At 39.1% G+C, this 19,032-nt stretch overlaps 1 protein-coding gene across 5 annotated transcripts in view; it reads right to left on the bottom strand.

Annotated features, from left to right (window-relative positions):
- The window catches only part of LOC131406991 (zinc finger protein 37A-like), a 76,604-nt gene that overhangs the window by 23,382 nt on the left and 34,190 nt on the right, over positions 1–19,032 (bottom strand). For 2 of the 5 annotated variants that reach the window (XM_058542948.1, XM_058542947.1), the window contains exon 2: positions 5,681–5,737. In XM_058542948.1, the coding sequence (XP_058398931.1) occupies positions 5,681–5,695 (15 nt within the window). In that variant the 5' untranslated portion in view covers positions 5,696–5,737. Of the gene's footprint in view, positions 1–5,680; positions 5,738–6,813; positions 7,056–7,631; positions 7,760–8,177; positions 8,240–19,032 lie in introns of those variants that run through there. The other 3 variants (XM_058542946.1, XM_058542945.1, XM_058542944.1) reach the window with 3 other exon arrangements.

Below are 19,032 nucleotides of genomic sequence, written 5' to 3'. Positions count from 1 at the left end.
TCCCTTATGAATAATTACTTTAAATGTAGATGGATTAAAATTGCCAATCAAAAGGCAGAGATTGGCAGACTGGATTAAAAAAACATGATCCAACTATATGCTGTCTAAAAGAGAATCATTTTTGATCCAAAGACAGAGTAAGCTGAAAGTAAAAGGATGGAAAAAGATATCCATGCAAGTAGCAACCAAAAGAGCACTGGAGAGCTACACTAATATCAGAAAAAAATACACATTAAGTCAAAAACTGTTAAAAGAGACAAAGAAAGACATTACATATATGGAAAATGGTTAATTCATGAAGAAAATAGATCAATCAAAATCATATACTGACCAAAGAGGAGAGAAACAAAATATACGGGTCAAACATTGACAGATTAGAAGGGAGAAATAGGGAATTCTACAATAATAGATGGAGACTTCACTACTCCACTTCAATTAATAATAGAACATCTACATAAAAGATCAACAATAAAATAGAGTACTTAAAGAACACCATAAAGCAACCAGACATAAGAAAAGTATGTATAACATTCCACCTACTAATAGCAGAAAATACATTCTTCCCAGGTACACAAGAAACACTGCATAGGACAGACCATAGGTTCAACCACAAAACAAGTCTTAATACACTTAAAAAGACTGAAATCATCATACGTACCTTGTCTGACAATAATAAAATGAAGCTAGAAATCAATAATAAAGTGAAAACTGGAAAATTTTAAAATATGTGGATATTAAACAATGTAATCTTAAACAACCAATAGGTCAAAGAAGAAATCACAAAGAAAATTAGGAAATACTTAGACACAAAAGAAAAAGAAAATACAACAGATCAGAACTTACGGGATACAGCCAAAGGCATGCTCATAGGAAAATTTATAGTAGTGAATGCCTATATTAACAACGAAGGATGATCTCAAATCAACAGCATTACTTTACACCTTCAGGAACTATAAAAAAAGGAGCAAATGAAACCCAAAACTAGCAAAAAGAAGGAAATAAATATCAGAGCAAAGATAAATGAACAGAGAATAGAAAACCACAGACAGAGTAAATCCCAAAGTTGATTCATTAAATAAAAACACAAAATTAATAAGCCTTTAGCTATACTGACTAAGAAAAAGAGAGAAGCCACAAGGAACTAAAACCAGAAACGAAAGTGGGAACATTACAGGAAGAAAAGAAGACTATAAAAGAATACTATAAACAATTATAAACCAATAAACTAGATAACTAGATGAAATGGATGAATTCCTAGAAAAATGCAAATTATCAAAACTGACTTAAGAAGAAATACAAAATCTCAACAGACATATAACAAGTAAAGAGATGAGATCAGTAATGAAGAATTTCCCAAAGAAGAAAAGTCCAGGATAAGATGGCTTCATTGGTGAATTCTACCAAACAATTAAGGAAGAATTAACACCAACTCTTCTCAAATTCTTCCAAAACATAGAAGAGGAGGGAATACTTCCTAACTTATTCTATGAGGCCAGCATTATCTTGATACCAAAGCAAGATAAAGACTTCACAAGAAAATTATAAACCAACATCCCTTAAGAATATAGGGGCAGAAATCCTCAATAAAATACTAGCAAACCAAATTAAGTAGTATACTAAACGGATTATATACCATGACCAAGCGGGATGTATCCCAGGAATACAAAGGTGGTTCAACATAAGAAAATCAATCAGTGTAATACACCAAACCAGCAGAACAAATGAAAAAGCACCACATGATCATCTCAACAGATGCACGAAAAAAATGACAAAATCCAACACCATGTGATGATAAAAACACTAAGAAAATAAAGAACAGAGGCAAACTTGCTCAACATGATAAAGGGCATATATGAAAAACCTACAGCTAACATACTGAATGGTGAAAGACTGAAAGCTTCCTCACTAAGATCAGGAACAAGACAAGGATGCCCACTCTCACCACTGCTATTCAACACTGTACTAAAAGTTCTAGCCAGAGAAATTAGGCAAAAAAAAAAAAGAAACAAAAGACACCCAAACTTGAAAAGCAGGAGTAAAGCTATCTCTATTTGCATACGACATTATCCTATACACAGAAAATCCCAAAGAATCCAAAAAAAGCTACAAGAGCCAATAAATGAATTCACCAAAGTTGCAGAGTACAAAATCAACACACAATGATCAGGTTTTTTCTACACTAGCAATGAACAATCTGAAAAGGAAATTAAGAAAACAATTCTATTTACAATACCATCCAGTAGAATAAAATACCTAGTAATAAATTGCATCAATGATATAAAAAACTACAAAACATCACTAAAAGAAATTAAAGAAGACCTAAATGAATGGAAAGACATTCTTTGCCCGTGGATTGAAGGACCTTATATTGTTAAAATGACAACACTACCCAAAGTGATCTGTAGATTCAATACAATCCCTATCAAAATCCCAACAGCCTTTTTTACAGAAATGGAAAAGCTGATCCCCCAAATTATAGAATTGCAAGCAGTCCTGAATAGCCCAAACAATCTTAAACAAACAAACAAAAAGCACAAATTAGGAGGAGACGCACTTCCCCAATTTTAAAACCTACTACAAAGCTACAGTAATCAAAACAGTGTGGTACTGGCATTAAGAATAAACATGAAGACCAATGGAATAGTATAGAGTCCAGAAATAAACCTATACATCTACAGTCAACTGAATTTCAATAAGGGGACCGATACCATTCAATGGGGAAAGAATAGTCTGGTCCTGGGACAACTGGATATCCCAGAGAAAGAATGATATTGTACAACTATCTCAACACCATATTCAAAAATTAACACAAAATTGATCTAAATATAAGAGGTAAAACCATAAAACTCTTAGAAAAACACCTAGGAGTAAATCTTCATCATCTTGGAGTTAGTAATGTATTCTTAGATATGATACCAAAAGCATAAGCAATAGAAGTAAAAATAGATAAACTGGACTTCATCAAAATTTAAAAATTCTGTGCACCAAAGGACCTTATCAAGAAAGAGAAAAGACTATCTCCACAATGAGTGAAAATATTTGCAAATCATGTATCTGACAAAGGTCTGATATCCAGAATATACACAGAACTCTTACAACTCAACAAAAAAGACAAACAGCTCAATTAAAATATGGGCAAAGAACTTGAATAGACATTTCTCCAAAGATTAAAAAAAATGGCCAACATGTGAAAAGATGCTCAATATTATTAGTCATTAGGGAAATGCATATCAAAATCACAATGAGGTACCACTTCACACACACTAGGATTGCTATAATCAAAAAGTGGAAAACAAGTTTGTCAAAATTAGAGAATCTAGAACCATCATACATTTCTGGTGGAAACGAAAAATGGTTCAAGATGTTGTGAAAAATAGCTTGGCTGCCCTCAAAAAGTTAAACACAGAATTGTTATATATACCAGCAATTCCACTCCCATATATCTCTCTCTCTCTCTCTCTCTCTCTCTCTCTCTCTCTCTCCAAAAGAACTGAAAACAAGAAGTACATGCACACACATGTTCATAGCAACACTATTCAAAATAGCCAAAAGATGGAAACACTGCAAATGTTCATCAATGAATGAACAGATAAACAAACTGTAGTATTTACATACAGTGGAATATTATTTGGCCATAAAAAGGAATAATGTGAGACAATTCTAGGAAGATGGTAGTACGAGCACCAGATATGTCTCCCCACACAGACAACAACTGCACTGGCAGAATCTGTCTGATGTAAGATTTTGGAACTCTGGAGTCTGTTGAAGGCTTGCAACTTCCAGGGGAAGGCTTAGATGGCATACTTTGGTCAATTTCAGCTCATACCACGGTAGCAGCTACTGCACACAACTTGTGGGAGCTAGGGTGGCTAGAAAGGACCATGTCCTCCAAATATTGGGAATCTGCTCTGACCGCTGATTGATGCTTCTAACCACAGAGGTGCAAAAAGGCATGTAGCCATTGTTGTCGCACTTCTCCCCTCTGTTGCAAGCCCCTTCGTTTTTTGTTTTTCCCCTTTCAGGAACCAGACATTAAAGATTAGGACATTCAAAAACAATTGCATATACTGAGAATATTAGAAAGTGATTGTGCATACCCAAGGAAAGGCTCAGAAAAGACCTAAAAAGACATTTAGTTTGCATGTCAGGCTGATCCTTGGCATAGAGACAGCCTATAACAATCAAAAAACAAAAATGATCAACAAAAACAGTAAGAAAATACAGAAAATCCTGCAGAAGGGGAAGAATCTGATTTCTAGAGTTACCACATTATTAGATTCAAATGTCCAGTGTTCCACCAAAAAATCACACCAAAAAAATCACAAGGTATACAAAGAAACAGGAAAGCATGGCCCATTCATGCTTTAACAGCACTATGCTCAATAGCCAAACATGGAATCACCCCAAATGCCCATCAATTGATGGATAAATAAAAGGTGGTATATACCTATAATGGAATATTATCCAGTCATAAAAAGGGATGAAGTAGTGATACATGCTACAAAGCATGGATGGGTCTTGAAAACATTACGCTAAAAGAAAGAAGCCACATACAAAAGGCCACATATTGTATGACTCCATTTATATGAGATATCCAGAATAGGAAAATCCATAAACAGAAAACAGAGTGATTGGTAGGAGCTGAGGGGAAGAGGGAGTAACTGCTTATTAAATTACAGTACTGCTTATTAAAGGTATGTGGTTTCCCCTTGGCGTGAGGAAAATATTCCAGAAATAGATGGTGATTATGGTTGCACGACATTGTGAATGTACCACAGGCCACTGAATTCTACACTTTAAAATGCTTAAAATGTGAATTTCATGTTATGTGTATTTTACCACAATTAAAAAAGAGTGGAATCCCTTGAGACACTGAAAAGATTTAGATTCTGCCCAGTCCCCAGGGCTGTCACAAAGCCTGCCTCATTCTACTAACCACCCTAGATCTACCCAGACTTGTCCCTTCTTTGAACAACCATGAGTCCTAATGCTGGCTGAATTCATTTGAATTATTGAATCACATACTTTCTTTTGACATCTCAACTTTTCCCCTGTATTAGATAAGAATTATTCATTTTATTCCTACCACTTCTTTATGTAATTGCAGGATTGTCATTGGAAGGTTCACAATGTCACCTATGAAGCCTATCAAAAAACATTTTTATGTTCCAGTTTCACAACTCAATAAGATCACAAGATCCGCATTTACCTACATGGCATCTTTGCTGTACTACTGATGTTACTCTGTCGCAGAGGTCAGCAAACATTTTCGGCAAATGGCCACATAGTAAATATTTTAGGCTTGTGAGCCATACAGTCTCTGCCACAACCACTCAACCCTGCCCTTGTAATGTGAAAGAAGCCACAGCCATAAATGAATGAGCATGGCTGTGTCCCAATAAAACTTTACAGACACTTAAATTTGAATTTCATACAATTTTCACATCACACGATAGTACTCTTGATTAGTTTCCCAACCACCTAAAAATTCTTGAGTTTGTGGACCATAAAAAAGCAGGCAGCAGGCTGCATCTGGCCCATGGACTGTAATTTGCTGACTTCTGCTCTATATTTTCCCTGATGTTAACATATTTATTTCTACTATTTCATATGAGTGTATAGACATTTTATAAACCTCACATATCACTGTTAAACAAAACTGAATAAATGAACAACTCACCTGGGATGTGATCATTTCTACTGGTCCTGAAAGAGTCTAGAGAACTGTAGGGTACAGCTGAGAAAAGAAAAGATCACAAGACGTCACTGCCAAAAAAGCTCCATATAGCCACCGGCAAAACACCTCTGACTCTGACGGGCCAGCCCAGTGGCGTATCAATTAAGTTCATGCGCTCTGCTTTGGCGGTCTGGGGTTCACTGGTTCGGATCCTGGGTGCGGACTGACTCACCGCTTATCAAGCTATGCTGAGGCAGTGTCCCACATAGAAGAGCTACAACTCTACAACTATAACACAGTGGGGCTTTGGAGAGAAAAAAGAAAAAGAGGACGATTGGCAACAGATGTTAGCACAGGGCCAATCTGCCTTAAAAAAAAAAACAAAATACCTCTGAATGGGAGATGCCTTGAGAAGGGGCAGAAAGGATAACAGTGAAGGGGGGAGCATCCCATGTCCACGCATGGCTCTGGTATGATTATGTAGTGCTTGCCAGTTTTCAAATATAAAAACATTTGTTTTCTACTTATTAACAATGCATGCTCTAACAGAAATATATAACAACACATTAAACTAATTAAGAAAATTAGGAAAAGCCAAGGAATGAAATATAATGCTTTCATTAAAACTGATGCTGAGCAAAGATACTCAGGTTGTAATGCTCATTATAAACCAGAGAATCCCAACAAGGTTCTTAAAAAAAGGCTGGGTGTTTTATGGGCTGTTCTTTTTTGGAACGAAGAAAAGAATTTGCCCTAACTTGGTTTCAGATTCTCAAAAGTATCTTTTGAATTAAAAAACAAAACAAAACTGGTTTTGACTTATTTGTTGTCAAAGACAAGACCTGCCTGGGCCATCAAGAGACTCAACGTCTGCTCTTGATTCTGTCACAACAAAATCTGTGACCATAACCAGCACTTAACATTTTAAATCCACTTCACGCCCACCTCATCCCACCTCCATCTTTTAAGTAAAGCAGAAATAGACAAGACTTAAAGACCTTTCCTGCAGTACCATCTCTGATTCCATAGGATCAGGATGGAGGAGGTATCAGCATATCTCTAGTTGCGCTGCAGTGAGCGAGCAGTTGAGAATCTAGGAGTGGAGTGAAGACCGAAGGGATGAAGGAGGTGCTTGCCTGTGGCTGGTAAGCTCTTCCTTCCCCAGGATGCCTTCACTACTTCCAAGCAGCAGTATTTTCTGTTCCTTTTGCCCTGCCCTCCTATCCCAGCTACAGCTTACATCTCTCCTGAAAGTCAGCCCAAAGCTTCCACCATCACCCAGTCTGTGAGAGACTCTGGATACGACAGTGGTTCTAGCAGGAGGACCCGAATTTCTTCTGGCTGAGCAAGAGTCTTCGCTCCTTCCACCTCGCTCTGGATCTCAGGCCAACTGACGGACCGTGCTATGCGGGATTCCTGCTCCTGGAATTCCCTTTCTTACCTCACAAGAGCCTGCTTCACTCCAAGAAATCTACCTAAGTCAGAATATTCATCCAAGATCTAAAGCTCTTGGATCTGGAGCTTCTGTAAATGCAAACTGTTGCTACCGAGGGTACAGGCAAGGCTGGAGGGTGTCAGCGAGACCTGGAAGCCTCCATTTATGTGCCAGATTCACAGTCTTTAGAAACAGGAATTCCCAAATCGAATGCCACCTTCACTTCAAAATTATTCCTTGAGGAGTTGGGGTCATGGAGCCGCTAAGTGCCGTGCCTGACTCACGCCCAGGTCTTACGCGCGCGGAGAAGGAGGGATGGAATCTATCCCTGCTCCGTTCGCCACTTGGGATTTCTATCCCCTCTCCAAGCCTGTTTCACCGTTAAAAGAGGGACGCGACACAGACCACAGGTGGCTGGAAGGATTAAGCGAGACCCCGAGTGGAAAGAAAAGGCATTCCCCCAGGGAAAGAAGCGCACATTCACGCAGCGCCGGGAGGACGGCTTCCGCGCGGTCTTACCCAGGCCTCCGACGACCCTTCACCCTGGGGATGAGAAAAGTAAGTTCACTGGGCAACAGCGCCGGGACGTGCTGGCTCTCATCGGGCGCCCAAAACCGAGCGAGATTCACGCCAGGCCAGGCGACAAAGCCGCTTCCTCCTCCCCCTGCCCCTCCCGCGCGGAGCCCCCAGGTCCACCGACCCCAACCCTCGGGGGCTCAACAGCCGCAGCCTCCTCGCCTGAGCCTTCGTCCTTAGCCGCTGAAGGCTCCGGGACCCTGTCCTCGCGAGGCCGCCGCCGCCGAACGAGAACAGACCGGGGCGGGGGGCGGGCGGGCGGCAGCACACATGCGCAAAAGGCCCGGAGCGGCTCCCGCGTCCTGCGGCAGAAAAGGCGCAGTACGTTTCCCGTAAGCCCTCGCGCCGCCTCAGTGAGAAAAGGGTCTGCGATCTCGGGCATATTGGGTAGAATTGGCAGATTTAACAAATCAAGTACAAGCATGAGACGTACTTATACTACAATTTTATTCGTTATCTTAAGTAAATATAAGTATCTAAATTACATACCTCTTTCATTAATTATATTTCCCTTATGTACTCTCAACTGTGTTCAAGAGAGCCAGTGGGTTTCTGAATGCAAGAGAAATGAAGAATACTGAATGTCAACAAAAATCCTTCAGTTAATTCAAACACTATAAAGGCTGAAGTAAGAGAACAATTTCATGACAATTACTTCATTGTGAACAGAACAGCAGCAGCTATTTGAACAGCAAGCATGCGGAATATGGGCAGGACAGCCAACACCTTCCATAGAATCATGCATGCTTGTTTGAACTTGGAATAAACGTGTCTGCACCTTTATGCAAACATCCACCAAAATTTGTATTTGTATTACCTCCACCAAACCAGTGTAGAAGCATGGGGAAAATATTTATTTCTGCATTGTGATTGCTTGTACCCATGGCTATGCTGAAAAAAGGTGGGGCATTTAGATCATTCATAATCTCTGTGATCATAAGTGGAGCTATTATTTTTGTTGTCCTTGCAGTAGATTTCATCCTGGCACTTGAAATTTTGATTGCAACTTTGGAATCAGAAAATACTTCTGGCAGCAGAACATTCAAACAGTCATTTGAGCTGAAAGATTGATAGTGATATCCAGCGTGCAGGGTATATACAACTTCTGCTGCAATTACTATATCCCAATCTGAATTCCTCTTAATCAAAAATTTATTTTATCACTTTCTATAGTACTGAGGAAATACATCTCTTACACTTAGCTGATAGTATATGCTGGTTTAAATCTGCCTTACTACCGTTTTTGCATACTGCACAAAAGGCTTCAAAGGAAATTTTTCTTTGTTTAATAAATGTCCACTTTTCAGAAAATTCATCACAAAGTTTATACTTGCATTTTGGCATTTTTGGGTTGAAATATACACAAATAAAAATAGATAATAGCAACCACTGCAAAAATTGAGATGATTAAATTTGATAATCTCATGACTGCATTTGTGTGTCTGTCACTCACAAGTCTGAACTCATAACTAACCACAAACAAGGGTTGAACCACTGAAAGCATTGCAGACTCACAAACTAAAAATAAATTGAATAGTGTTGTGATGTAAGTGGACTGAGACTGTTCTCCTACAGAAGGCCTGCTTGTAAGGTTGGTATCTGGGAACATGGATTTTGAAAGGGTTTGGGAACTTGGATTTCTGAAGGATTCCTACCATTATAACTGATAAAGAGTGGCTCACTGTGGGGGCCAGCCCCTGTAGCCTAGTGGTTAAGTTCAGCGTGCTCTGCTTTGCTGGCCTGGGGTTCCATTCCCAGGTGCGGACCTATACCACTTGTCTGTCAGTGGCCGTGTTGTGATGGTGGCTCACATCCAAAAAGAGGAAGATTGGCAGTGGATGTTAGCTCAGGGAGAATATTCCTCAGCAAAAAAATAAAAATAAAAAAGTGGCTCACTGTGTCTAAACTTTTTTATGCAAACAATATGGTTTCTGCTGAACACCTATTTTCCTTCTGAGAATCTGGAATTTTAGTATGTGCCAGGCAGAGGGTGCCCATAAAAACCTTGGGCACTGAGTCTCAAGCTTCCATGGTAGAAAACATTCCACATGTGCTATCACAATTTGTTGCTGGAGGAATTAAGCACGTCTTATGTGACTTCACTAGAGGAGGAGCTGGGAAGCTTATGCCTGGTGATGGTGTTCAAAATCAACATGCTCTGGATGTACTCACTGCCCAGCAAGGAGGAATGTGTGCAATCATTGGTGAAAAATGTTGCTTTTATGTGAATCAAACAGGGCAAGTAGTATCTAACTTAGGTCTATTAAAAAGAGAAGACTGACATTTTCCATCAGATAAACGAAGCTCACACATTTTATTGCACTGACTTATTTCCAGGATTGGGGGACTGATTTAATGAAGTGTGGGGAAATGTGCTCCTATTTGTTCTTTTCTGCCTATTTATCCTCATTCTAATCTATGTTATTTTCTTTCTTTGCAGATTTCTTATCACTCGGATACTAACCCGATTCCTCTCTCCACAGTCACCAGCTCAGCTTTTAATACGTGAAACTTCTAGGGAGTTTCAGAGGAGGGAACTGATGGTGTTCCGGGCAGGCCACCCCACGATGTGCCACTCTGGTATGTGGATTATTTCGAGCTAAAGACAATAAAGGCTCAGAAGACTCAGGAAGAACATTTGAGTTTCCCCTCCCAAACTCCTGAAGAATTTCACATAGAAGATCTGTTTCAGGAAGAAGCCACTACCATATGATGGCTGTAGTATAAGGTAAAATAAGATGCTGCAATAGGAAAGATAGGAAAGGCACCAAGTCCATCTTATCAAAAATTCTGCCTCCCCTCGGCCACATTCTCTAGGTGGCCCTGAAAAGAGTTGTCAGACAAACATTTGCATTTCCATCTCTATGTGAATTGTCTTCTGAAAAGAGTTGTCAGACAAACATTTGCATTTCCATCTCTATGTGAATTGTCTTCTCCTCCTCTGAAATCCCAAACCACTACCCCCCCAACATCTTCCACGCCTTTAGCTAAAATACTTAAGCAAGCAGCTTAGATAGAATGACGAGTTGCTCAGTTTTGAGTTTCTCCCATGTATACATGTTATTAAACTTTGTTTGATTTTCTCCTGCTAACCTGCCTTTTTAATTATTTGGACAGCAATAAGAACCTTAAGGGAAAGGGCCGAGGGGAGATTCTCCCTTTTCCCCAACACTGGTTTCCTCTGGACATTGCCCCATGAGCCTTTCCCCTTGCTGATTTTGCTGGAATAGATCTTAGCCATCAGGATGACTATATGCTGAGTCCTGTGAGACCTCCTAGCAAATCACTGAACCCAAGGATGGTCTTGGAGACCCCTGACACATTGACATCAGAAGTGGGATTAGCAAGAACAACCCTGACTCACTGAAATATGGCTAAATCATTGTTTTGTCAAAGAAAAACCAAAGCAACACACTAGTTAAAGCTGTAAAAACAGATTTTATTCAGAACTATTGCAAAAGGGGAAACGAGATCTCAGTAGAGAACTGGGCTCAATTCCAAATACAGCAGGGGTAAGTAGAAATTTATAGTCAAGGAGCAGGGTGGGGGTGAGTGGATAGAAACTACTAAGAGGAAACATAAGGTTAAGGGGAAATATGGCTAAACCAACCTAATAGGATTCTTGCTAAAGACAGGCCAGGGTGATCAGACATCACCAGGAGGATGGTGAAAGATGAGGAACTGATCAGATATCCAGACTGATCAGATATTGAGAGTGGGGGATTCTGGTTAAACTGACAGCTAAGAAGGCTATCCACATATTGGGAATCAGAAATTACTGGACTTGACATTTGGTCTCCAATCACCTGTACCCCACCTTAAAAATGCTTACTCTGCTGATATATTCAATCTCAGCTAACAATGTCATTGCCCCAGTTTTCTCTCCTATTGTATGCCCTACTGTTTTTCTACCTCAATTGCTCCTCAAGGAGTAACTCAGAGATCCATTTAGGTGTCCATTTGCTGGACCAAAATTTGAAAAGGAGTTGTTTGAGAAGACAATCACAGTCAGCCCTCTGTACTTGCGGGTTCCACATCCACAGATTCAAGCAACCGTGGATCTAAAGACCTACGATGGTTGCAACTGTACTGAACATGTACAGACTTTTTTTCTTGTCATTGTTCCCTAAATAATACAGTATAACAACTATAGGCATAACATTTACTTGGTATTAGGTATTATAAGTAATCTAGAGATGAGTTAAACTATACAGGAGGATGTGCATAGGTTATATGCAAATACTACACTATTTTATATAAGGGACATGAGCATCCTTGGATTTTGGTCTCCGCAGGAGTCCTGGAGCCAATCTCCCATGGATACCAAGGGACGACTGTATGTCTCTCTGTTACACCAACTATCTGGAATCTATCAGGGACATGAACGTTCTATTGAATGCCTTTTCCAGGAGCCAAAAATTGTGTATTTTGAGAAGTAAAATCTATGCCTTGCTTACTATTAGTGATGTCTATGACTTCAAAGGGAAAAAGCAATGTCCTTTCAAGACTTTGTATTGTGGCCTTAGTGTATGTAGAGGTGTGTGATTTTGATATATATAATTAATTTAAATTTATATTTTGGGTATCTGTGAGGCAGGAGATTCCCAGAGTTCTTTATCCTGAAGGGGTCAACTCTTAGGCAATGTCCCAGTAGTCCTAATATATGTGAAGATGGGACCATATTTGGCGAGGGCATCCAGTGCTAAGATGAGTACCTGAAGTTTGGCTAATTTTCTGGATGTTTGGATCCTGTCCTTTATCAAAGACATCCTGGCTAAGGGATGGAAAGCCGCATCACTCCACTGAGCTCTATCATTTTTATGATGGTTGGCAGTACCATTCATATAGCCAACAATTTCCTATTGCTGTTTACTCAGTTAATCCCAAGTGGCTACCCAGGTAGCTCAGGGTTCTGGGGGAGGGGCAGGCTCCTCTAGCACCATGGCATCTGGCAATGGACTGAGGACAGGGGAGGCCACCCCTTCCTGCAGGTGGATTATGCCAAAGAGCCCAGGTTTGGCGCCATCCTGTATTAAAAAGGCTTTGGGAGCTGTGCCAAGCTATGTGGTTTGTTTCCATGACCCAAAGTATAATGGGCAGCTGGGTGTGGAGGGCCACAGGCTCAGAGTCTGAGAGAGCCTCTATTTCCAGGAGATCCCAGGATATAGCCAGTCGTTTGTTGTTTTAATGGCATATAGCATGAGGCCAAGAGGGCACTCTCTTGCATCAGAAGTTCTTGGGCAATTTATGGCCATCCCAAGTGGTCCAGAGACTCCAGGAGGCATGAGAAGAGATTGCTGAGGTCTCTTTAGTGAAGCAGTCTCTGAGGGCATTAACAGGAGTGCCTGTTTATTTTAACTTGGATAGATTTTAGAGTTTTTTTTTGGAAGGAGTCCCATTTGAGGTAAGTTGATTTGTAAGAAGCAGCAGCACTGAGATTACACAAAATTTACAAATGAGGAATATGTTGTCACCAGAACCTAAAAAAGACTAAAAGATGTTGGATTTGTATGTCTCAAATGAGTGTGTCAAAAAAATCTCCTTGTAGGAGGACGTCATCAATGTAATGTCATATCAGTGCTGTAATGTCATCCACCTGGAGGAATATTGCTGCACTTAATATATTTTCTGGAAGGATTGTATGCAATGGCAGAGCCATTGAAGCACACCATGAGTGGTCTGGAAAAGGTGCATTCTGCCCACTCACAGACCCTTAAGGAATGAAGGTTTGGGTTACCCCACCAGGTAAAGAACCACGACCAGCTGAGGTGCTTGCTAAGGGCAAAGGGAATATAGAATGGGTAGTAAAAGAAGGTCATTATAGATACCAACTGTGAAACTGTGACCAGTTATAGAAATAAGGACTGTAATTGTCAGGAGTATTTCTTACTTTTGTTAATACATGTGTGTTAATAATATGTGTGTTAATAATATGTGTGTATATATGCTTAATACATACATATATACTTATATATAGCAAATATCTTTGTCTTCCTTCTCTATCCCCTTACCAGTAACAAATGATGTACTGATTTTATATCATAGTATTTAAGTATTGTTAACTTTATGTCACACTGTTTAAGTTGCGGGTTATCAAGAAGAGTAAACATCACCCAAGGTCTTCGCATCCATTTTAGGGATAGGGTAATGTGTTTTTGGTTGTATCCAGGATAGTTGTATCATGTTAGGTGGAAATATGACTTCATTATCACCTTTATTTGAAGATTAAGTACAGTTTAAGATGTGTATGGACGCCAAGTTGACAAAGGGTGGACTTGTGATGATTAATTTTATGTGTCAACTTGGTTAGGCCATGAAACCCAAATATTTGCTTACATTATTACAGATGTTTCTGTAAAGGTATTTTTTATATGAGATTTGCATTTAAATCAGTAGACTTTGAAAGCAGATTATCCTTCATAATGTGGGTGGGCTTCATCCAATCAGTTGAAGGCCTTAATAGAAAAAGACTGACTTCCCCAAGAAGAAGAAACTCTGCCACTTTTACCTGGTGAGAACTGCAACTCTTCCCTGGGTCTTCAGCCTGCCTGCCTACTCTGCAGGTTTTGGATTTGGCCAAGCCTCCACTTCTTGTGAGCTGATTCCTTAAAGTAAATCTCTCTCCCTCTCTCTGGAGTTTAATTATGCATAATTAATTTAATTATAAGGTAACAATAACAGCCAAGAAACTTTTAAATACATGTGTGTATGTATGTATGCACACTTGTAATTACAAGTGAAATCCTCCTGGACTGAAGATACCTCAGTCTCCTTAGCCTCTATTTTATAGATGGCAGAACCTGTGAATTTAGCTTGAAGGATTGAAGTTAGACAGTAGAAGGAGGCAGAACTGAAGGAAATGAAAAAAAATTCTTCTGTGTCAGACTGATAAGAAGAAAGTTTCGAAGGAAGCTTCAAGGAAGATGCATAAAACACAGCTTAGCATACACTCTGCCCTGCGCTCCCTGTGGAAACTATTATTACATCCTGCTTTTTTCAAAAGAATAAAAGTTCAAGTTCAAGCTTTCTCGATATAAGATGCTTATTCACTCTCTGATCTCTCGTCGCACATTTAACACCCAGTTATATACTTACTCTTGCTGATTATGCCTCTTGCCTTTGTCTCTTATTTAGAGCCTCATCAGAACCATTTTCTCATACTGGGCATTCATCAATTCTCATATAAATTATTATAATGGACTCCTGCCTGGTTTCCCTCCCTTAAATGCCCTTCAATTCATCCTGTACATTCAATTAAAAAAATTTTTTTTATTACTAAATAAAACATGTATGTAGAAAACAATACAAACATATAGCATAAATAAATGTTATGAGGAAAACATCCTACTAATCACCACTACTAGGTCAAGAAATATAACTTTACCAGCCACCCTAAAAGCCTTTCCCCACGCCCAATCCCAATATCAACCTCTTACCTCTCCCCAGAGTAATACCATCTTGAATTTTAGAGCCATTCTTTTTTGTGTGTTTCTTTATAACTAATGTTGTGTCTAAGTGAGTGTGCATCTCTAGAACTATATTTTAGTCTTGCCCATTTAAAAAAGCAAAAACTCACAATGGCTTTCAATGTCTTTCTACAGATTGTCTTCTATATCTTCCTGTTCTTTGAAATTTGGCTTTGAAAAACCTGGGGCATTTGACATGGTGCAGTCTGGATTTTGCTGATTACCTATTCGTGGTGCAGTTGACCATGCTCCTCTGGCCACCGTATTTCAGCAGCAAACTGGCCGCTGGGTTGAGAGGCCTCATCACACTCAGGGTGATCACCTTAGCAAGACTACATGTAGCGTGTGTTCTTTCACCAAGAAGCATATAATTATCTGGTAGTCTCTCTCTCTTTGTGATGCAGCAACTGATGATGCCATTAATTCATTGGAGGCTGCAAAACAGTGATGTTCTAAGTCTATCATTATATTTTATTAAAAGAGACTTTTAGATTAATTTTAGATTTATAGAAAAATTGAGAAGATAGTACCAGGAGTTCCCATATAACCCACACCATCCAGGCCCCCATATTATTAACATTTTATATCAGTATGATACATTTGTTACAATTAGTGAACCAATATTGAACATTATTATTAACTAAAATCCACACTTCAGATGTCCTTAGTTTTCACCTAATGTTGTTCCTGTTGCAGGACCCCACCCAGAATACCACATTACCTTTGTTTGTCGTGTCGACTTAAGCATTTCTTGTCTATGACAATTTCTCAGACTTTCATTGCTTTGTATGACTTTGACAGTTTCGAGAAGTACTGGTCGGGTACTTTTCAGGATGCCTCTTACATGGAATTTGATATTTTTCTCAAGATTAACTTGTGCTTGGGGATTTGGGGAGGCAGAGCGTGAGGAAAAGTGCCATTTCATCACATCATACCAAAGGTACATACTACAAACATGACTTACCACTGTGGATATTGACCTTGATCACCTGGCTAAGGTAGTGTTTGTCAGGTTGCTCCATGGTCAAGTTATATTTTTATTTCCTTCTTTCCATACCGTACTCTTTGGAAGGAAGTAACCATGCACAATTACACTTAGCGAGTGGGGAGTTATGCTCTCCCTCCTTGAGGGTGGCAATCTACATAAATTATTTGGAATTCTACATAGGAGATCTGTCTCTTCTCCTCCACTTATTTATTCCATAATTTATTGATATCAGTATGGACTCATGTTTATTTTATAATAGGGTAATAAGATAATACTATATATATTTTGTTGCTCAAATTGTTCTATGTTTGGCCACTGGGAGCTATTTCAGTTGGCTCCTACGGCCCTTTGATATAACCTCATGAATGTTTTTTGTCTTTTAGCACTGCCTTACTCTCTGGTACTATAAGATGCTCCAGGCTCCTTGTATATATTTCCTGCCCCAGTCCTAGAATCAGCAATTTCTCCAAGAAGCCCTGGTTTCTTTTACTGGAAGATGGTATTAGAAACCAAGATCTGGCCGCTGTGTGTACATACTGCAACTAGGGTGTTGGTGCTTTTATATTCTCTCCACTGACAGAGCAAGAAAATATTTCGTGTATACTAACGTGTGTGTGTATATATATAATTCCATATGTAATCATATGGATCTGTATTAAGTTAAATAAATATGAGTTCATACTGATGTTTCCAACTCTAATCCAATATCAAATGGATCATTCCAGCCTCCAATGCAATAGTGATAAACCAGCCTCCCCCGACTTGTCATCCATTTACTTATTTGTTCCATTCCAGTATAAATGTACAGCTGTATCAAAATTGTTAACCTGTACCCCATGGGAAACTACTTTATCAACTAGAGTAGAGTGCTTACATGAAGTTCTTTTTGTCTTGAGCCTTACAGTTTCCACTTATTTCCAAAGTTACTCAAGTCAGTACCTTTTCCTCCCATCTCCTTCAGTGAGATTGTTTCCTAGATTCTCTTGCCATAGTTTGCATTCCTTCCTAGTGTCCCTGGAACTCCTCAATGATTTTTTTAATTTGCCTACATTAAGGTTCCCTATTTGTGCTGTAAAATTCTATGAGTTTGGACAAATTCATAATGTCACATATCCATCATTATGGTATCATACACAATAAGAGCTCCACCACCCAGAAGAAATCATCTGTGCTTCACCTATTCAACACTCCCAACCTCCCTCTGAAGCCCTCACAAATAGTGATCCTTCTATTGTCTGTATAGTTTTGCCTCTTTCAACATCATATAATATGAATCATACATTGTATAGCCCTTTCAGTGGCTTTTTTCACTAAGCAATATACATTTAAGATCCTTCCATGACTTTTAGTGGTTTAACATCTCATTTCATTTTATCATTGAATAATATTCCATTGTATGGATGTATCACAGTTTGTCTATCCATTCACCTATGGGAGGATATCTTGGTTGCTTTCAGTTTTGGAGATTATGAATAAAGCTGCTATAAATATTCATACGCAGGCTTTAGTGTGAATGTAAGCGTTCAAATAAGTTGAGTAATTACCTAGGAGTCCAATGGCTGAATTGTATGATAAAACTATGTTTAGCTTAGTAAGAAACTGCCAAAGTTTGCAAGTATGTTTAATCTCAATTATAGCAAGAAATACATTTTAATTCATGATACAATATAAACACAACATTCATTCATTGAGTATTTATGTTGAGTGTTTACAATGTGCCAGTTCTAGGCACTGGATTTACAGTAGTAAAAAAGAAAAAAAAAATCCTAGTTCTGATGGAGTTTATAAATATAAAATAATAAAGAAAATAAGTAAACTATTTTGTATGCTAAATGATACCTTGGTGAAAAATTAAAGTAGGAAAGTGGGATAATGAGTTTCCAGAAAAGGCAAAACTATGGAGACAATAAAAATATCAGGGATTAGGGTGGAGAAGGAAGGATGAATATGTGGAACATAGGATTTTATGGCAGTGAAAATACTCTGTATGATACCATAATGATGGATACATGTCATCATACATTTGTCCAAACCAATAAAATGTACAATATCAAGAGTGAACTATAATGTAAACTATGGACTTTAAGTGATTATGATGTGTCAATGTAGGTTCATTAATTGTAACATATGCACCACTCCGGTGGAAAACGCTGATAAAGGGGGTGGTTAAGAATGTGTGGTGAAAGGGTATATATGGGAAATCTCTGTACCTTCCCCTCAATTTTGCTATGAACCTAAAACTATTAAAAATGGTCTTAATTTAAAAAAATTGTCAGAGACTGATTCAATCTTTAATACACATACGCATTAGTCTGCTAAGGCTGCAGTCTTAGTCTGCTCAGGCTTCTATAACAACATACTACAGACTGGATAGCTTATAAACAACAAAAATTTACTTTTCACAGTTCTGGAGGCTGGGAAGTCCAAGATCAATGCACGAGCATGGTCAAGTTCTCGTGACAGCCCTCTTCCTGGTTAATAGCCAGCACCTTCTCACTGTGTCCTCACATGGTGGAAGGGCTGGGGAGCTCTGTGGGATCCCATTCATGAGGTCTCCACTCTCATGACCGCATCACCTCCCAAAGGCCCCATCTCCTAATACCATCACATTGGGGATTATATTTCAGCATATGAATTTTGCGGGGAAAATAAACATTCAGACCATGGCAGCTGCCATAACAAAATACCATAGACTGGATGACTTAAACAATAGAAATTTATTTGCTCACAGTTCTGGAGGCTAGAAGTCCAAGATCAAGGTGTTGGTAGGTTTGTTTTCTCCCGAGGCCTCTCTCCTTTGCTTGCAGGTGGCTGCCTTCTCGCTATGTCCTCACATGTCCTTCTTTCTGTGCATGCACATCCCTAGTGTCTCTTCCTCTTCTTATAAGGA

Source organism: Diceros bicornis, chromosome 6 (assembly GCF_020826845.1).
Source record: "Diceros bicornis minor isolate mBicDic1 chromosome 6, mDicBic1.mat.cur, whole genome shotgun sequence".
Taxonomy (NCBI): domain Eukaryota; kingdom Metazoa; phylum Chordata; class Mammalia; order Perissodactyla; family Rhinocerotidae; genus Diceros; species Diceros bicornis.
Note: the sequence above shows the minus strand (reverse complement) of the source record. Positions and strands in the feature narration are given on the sequence as shown.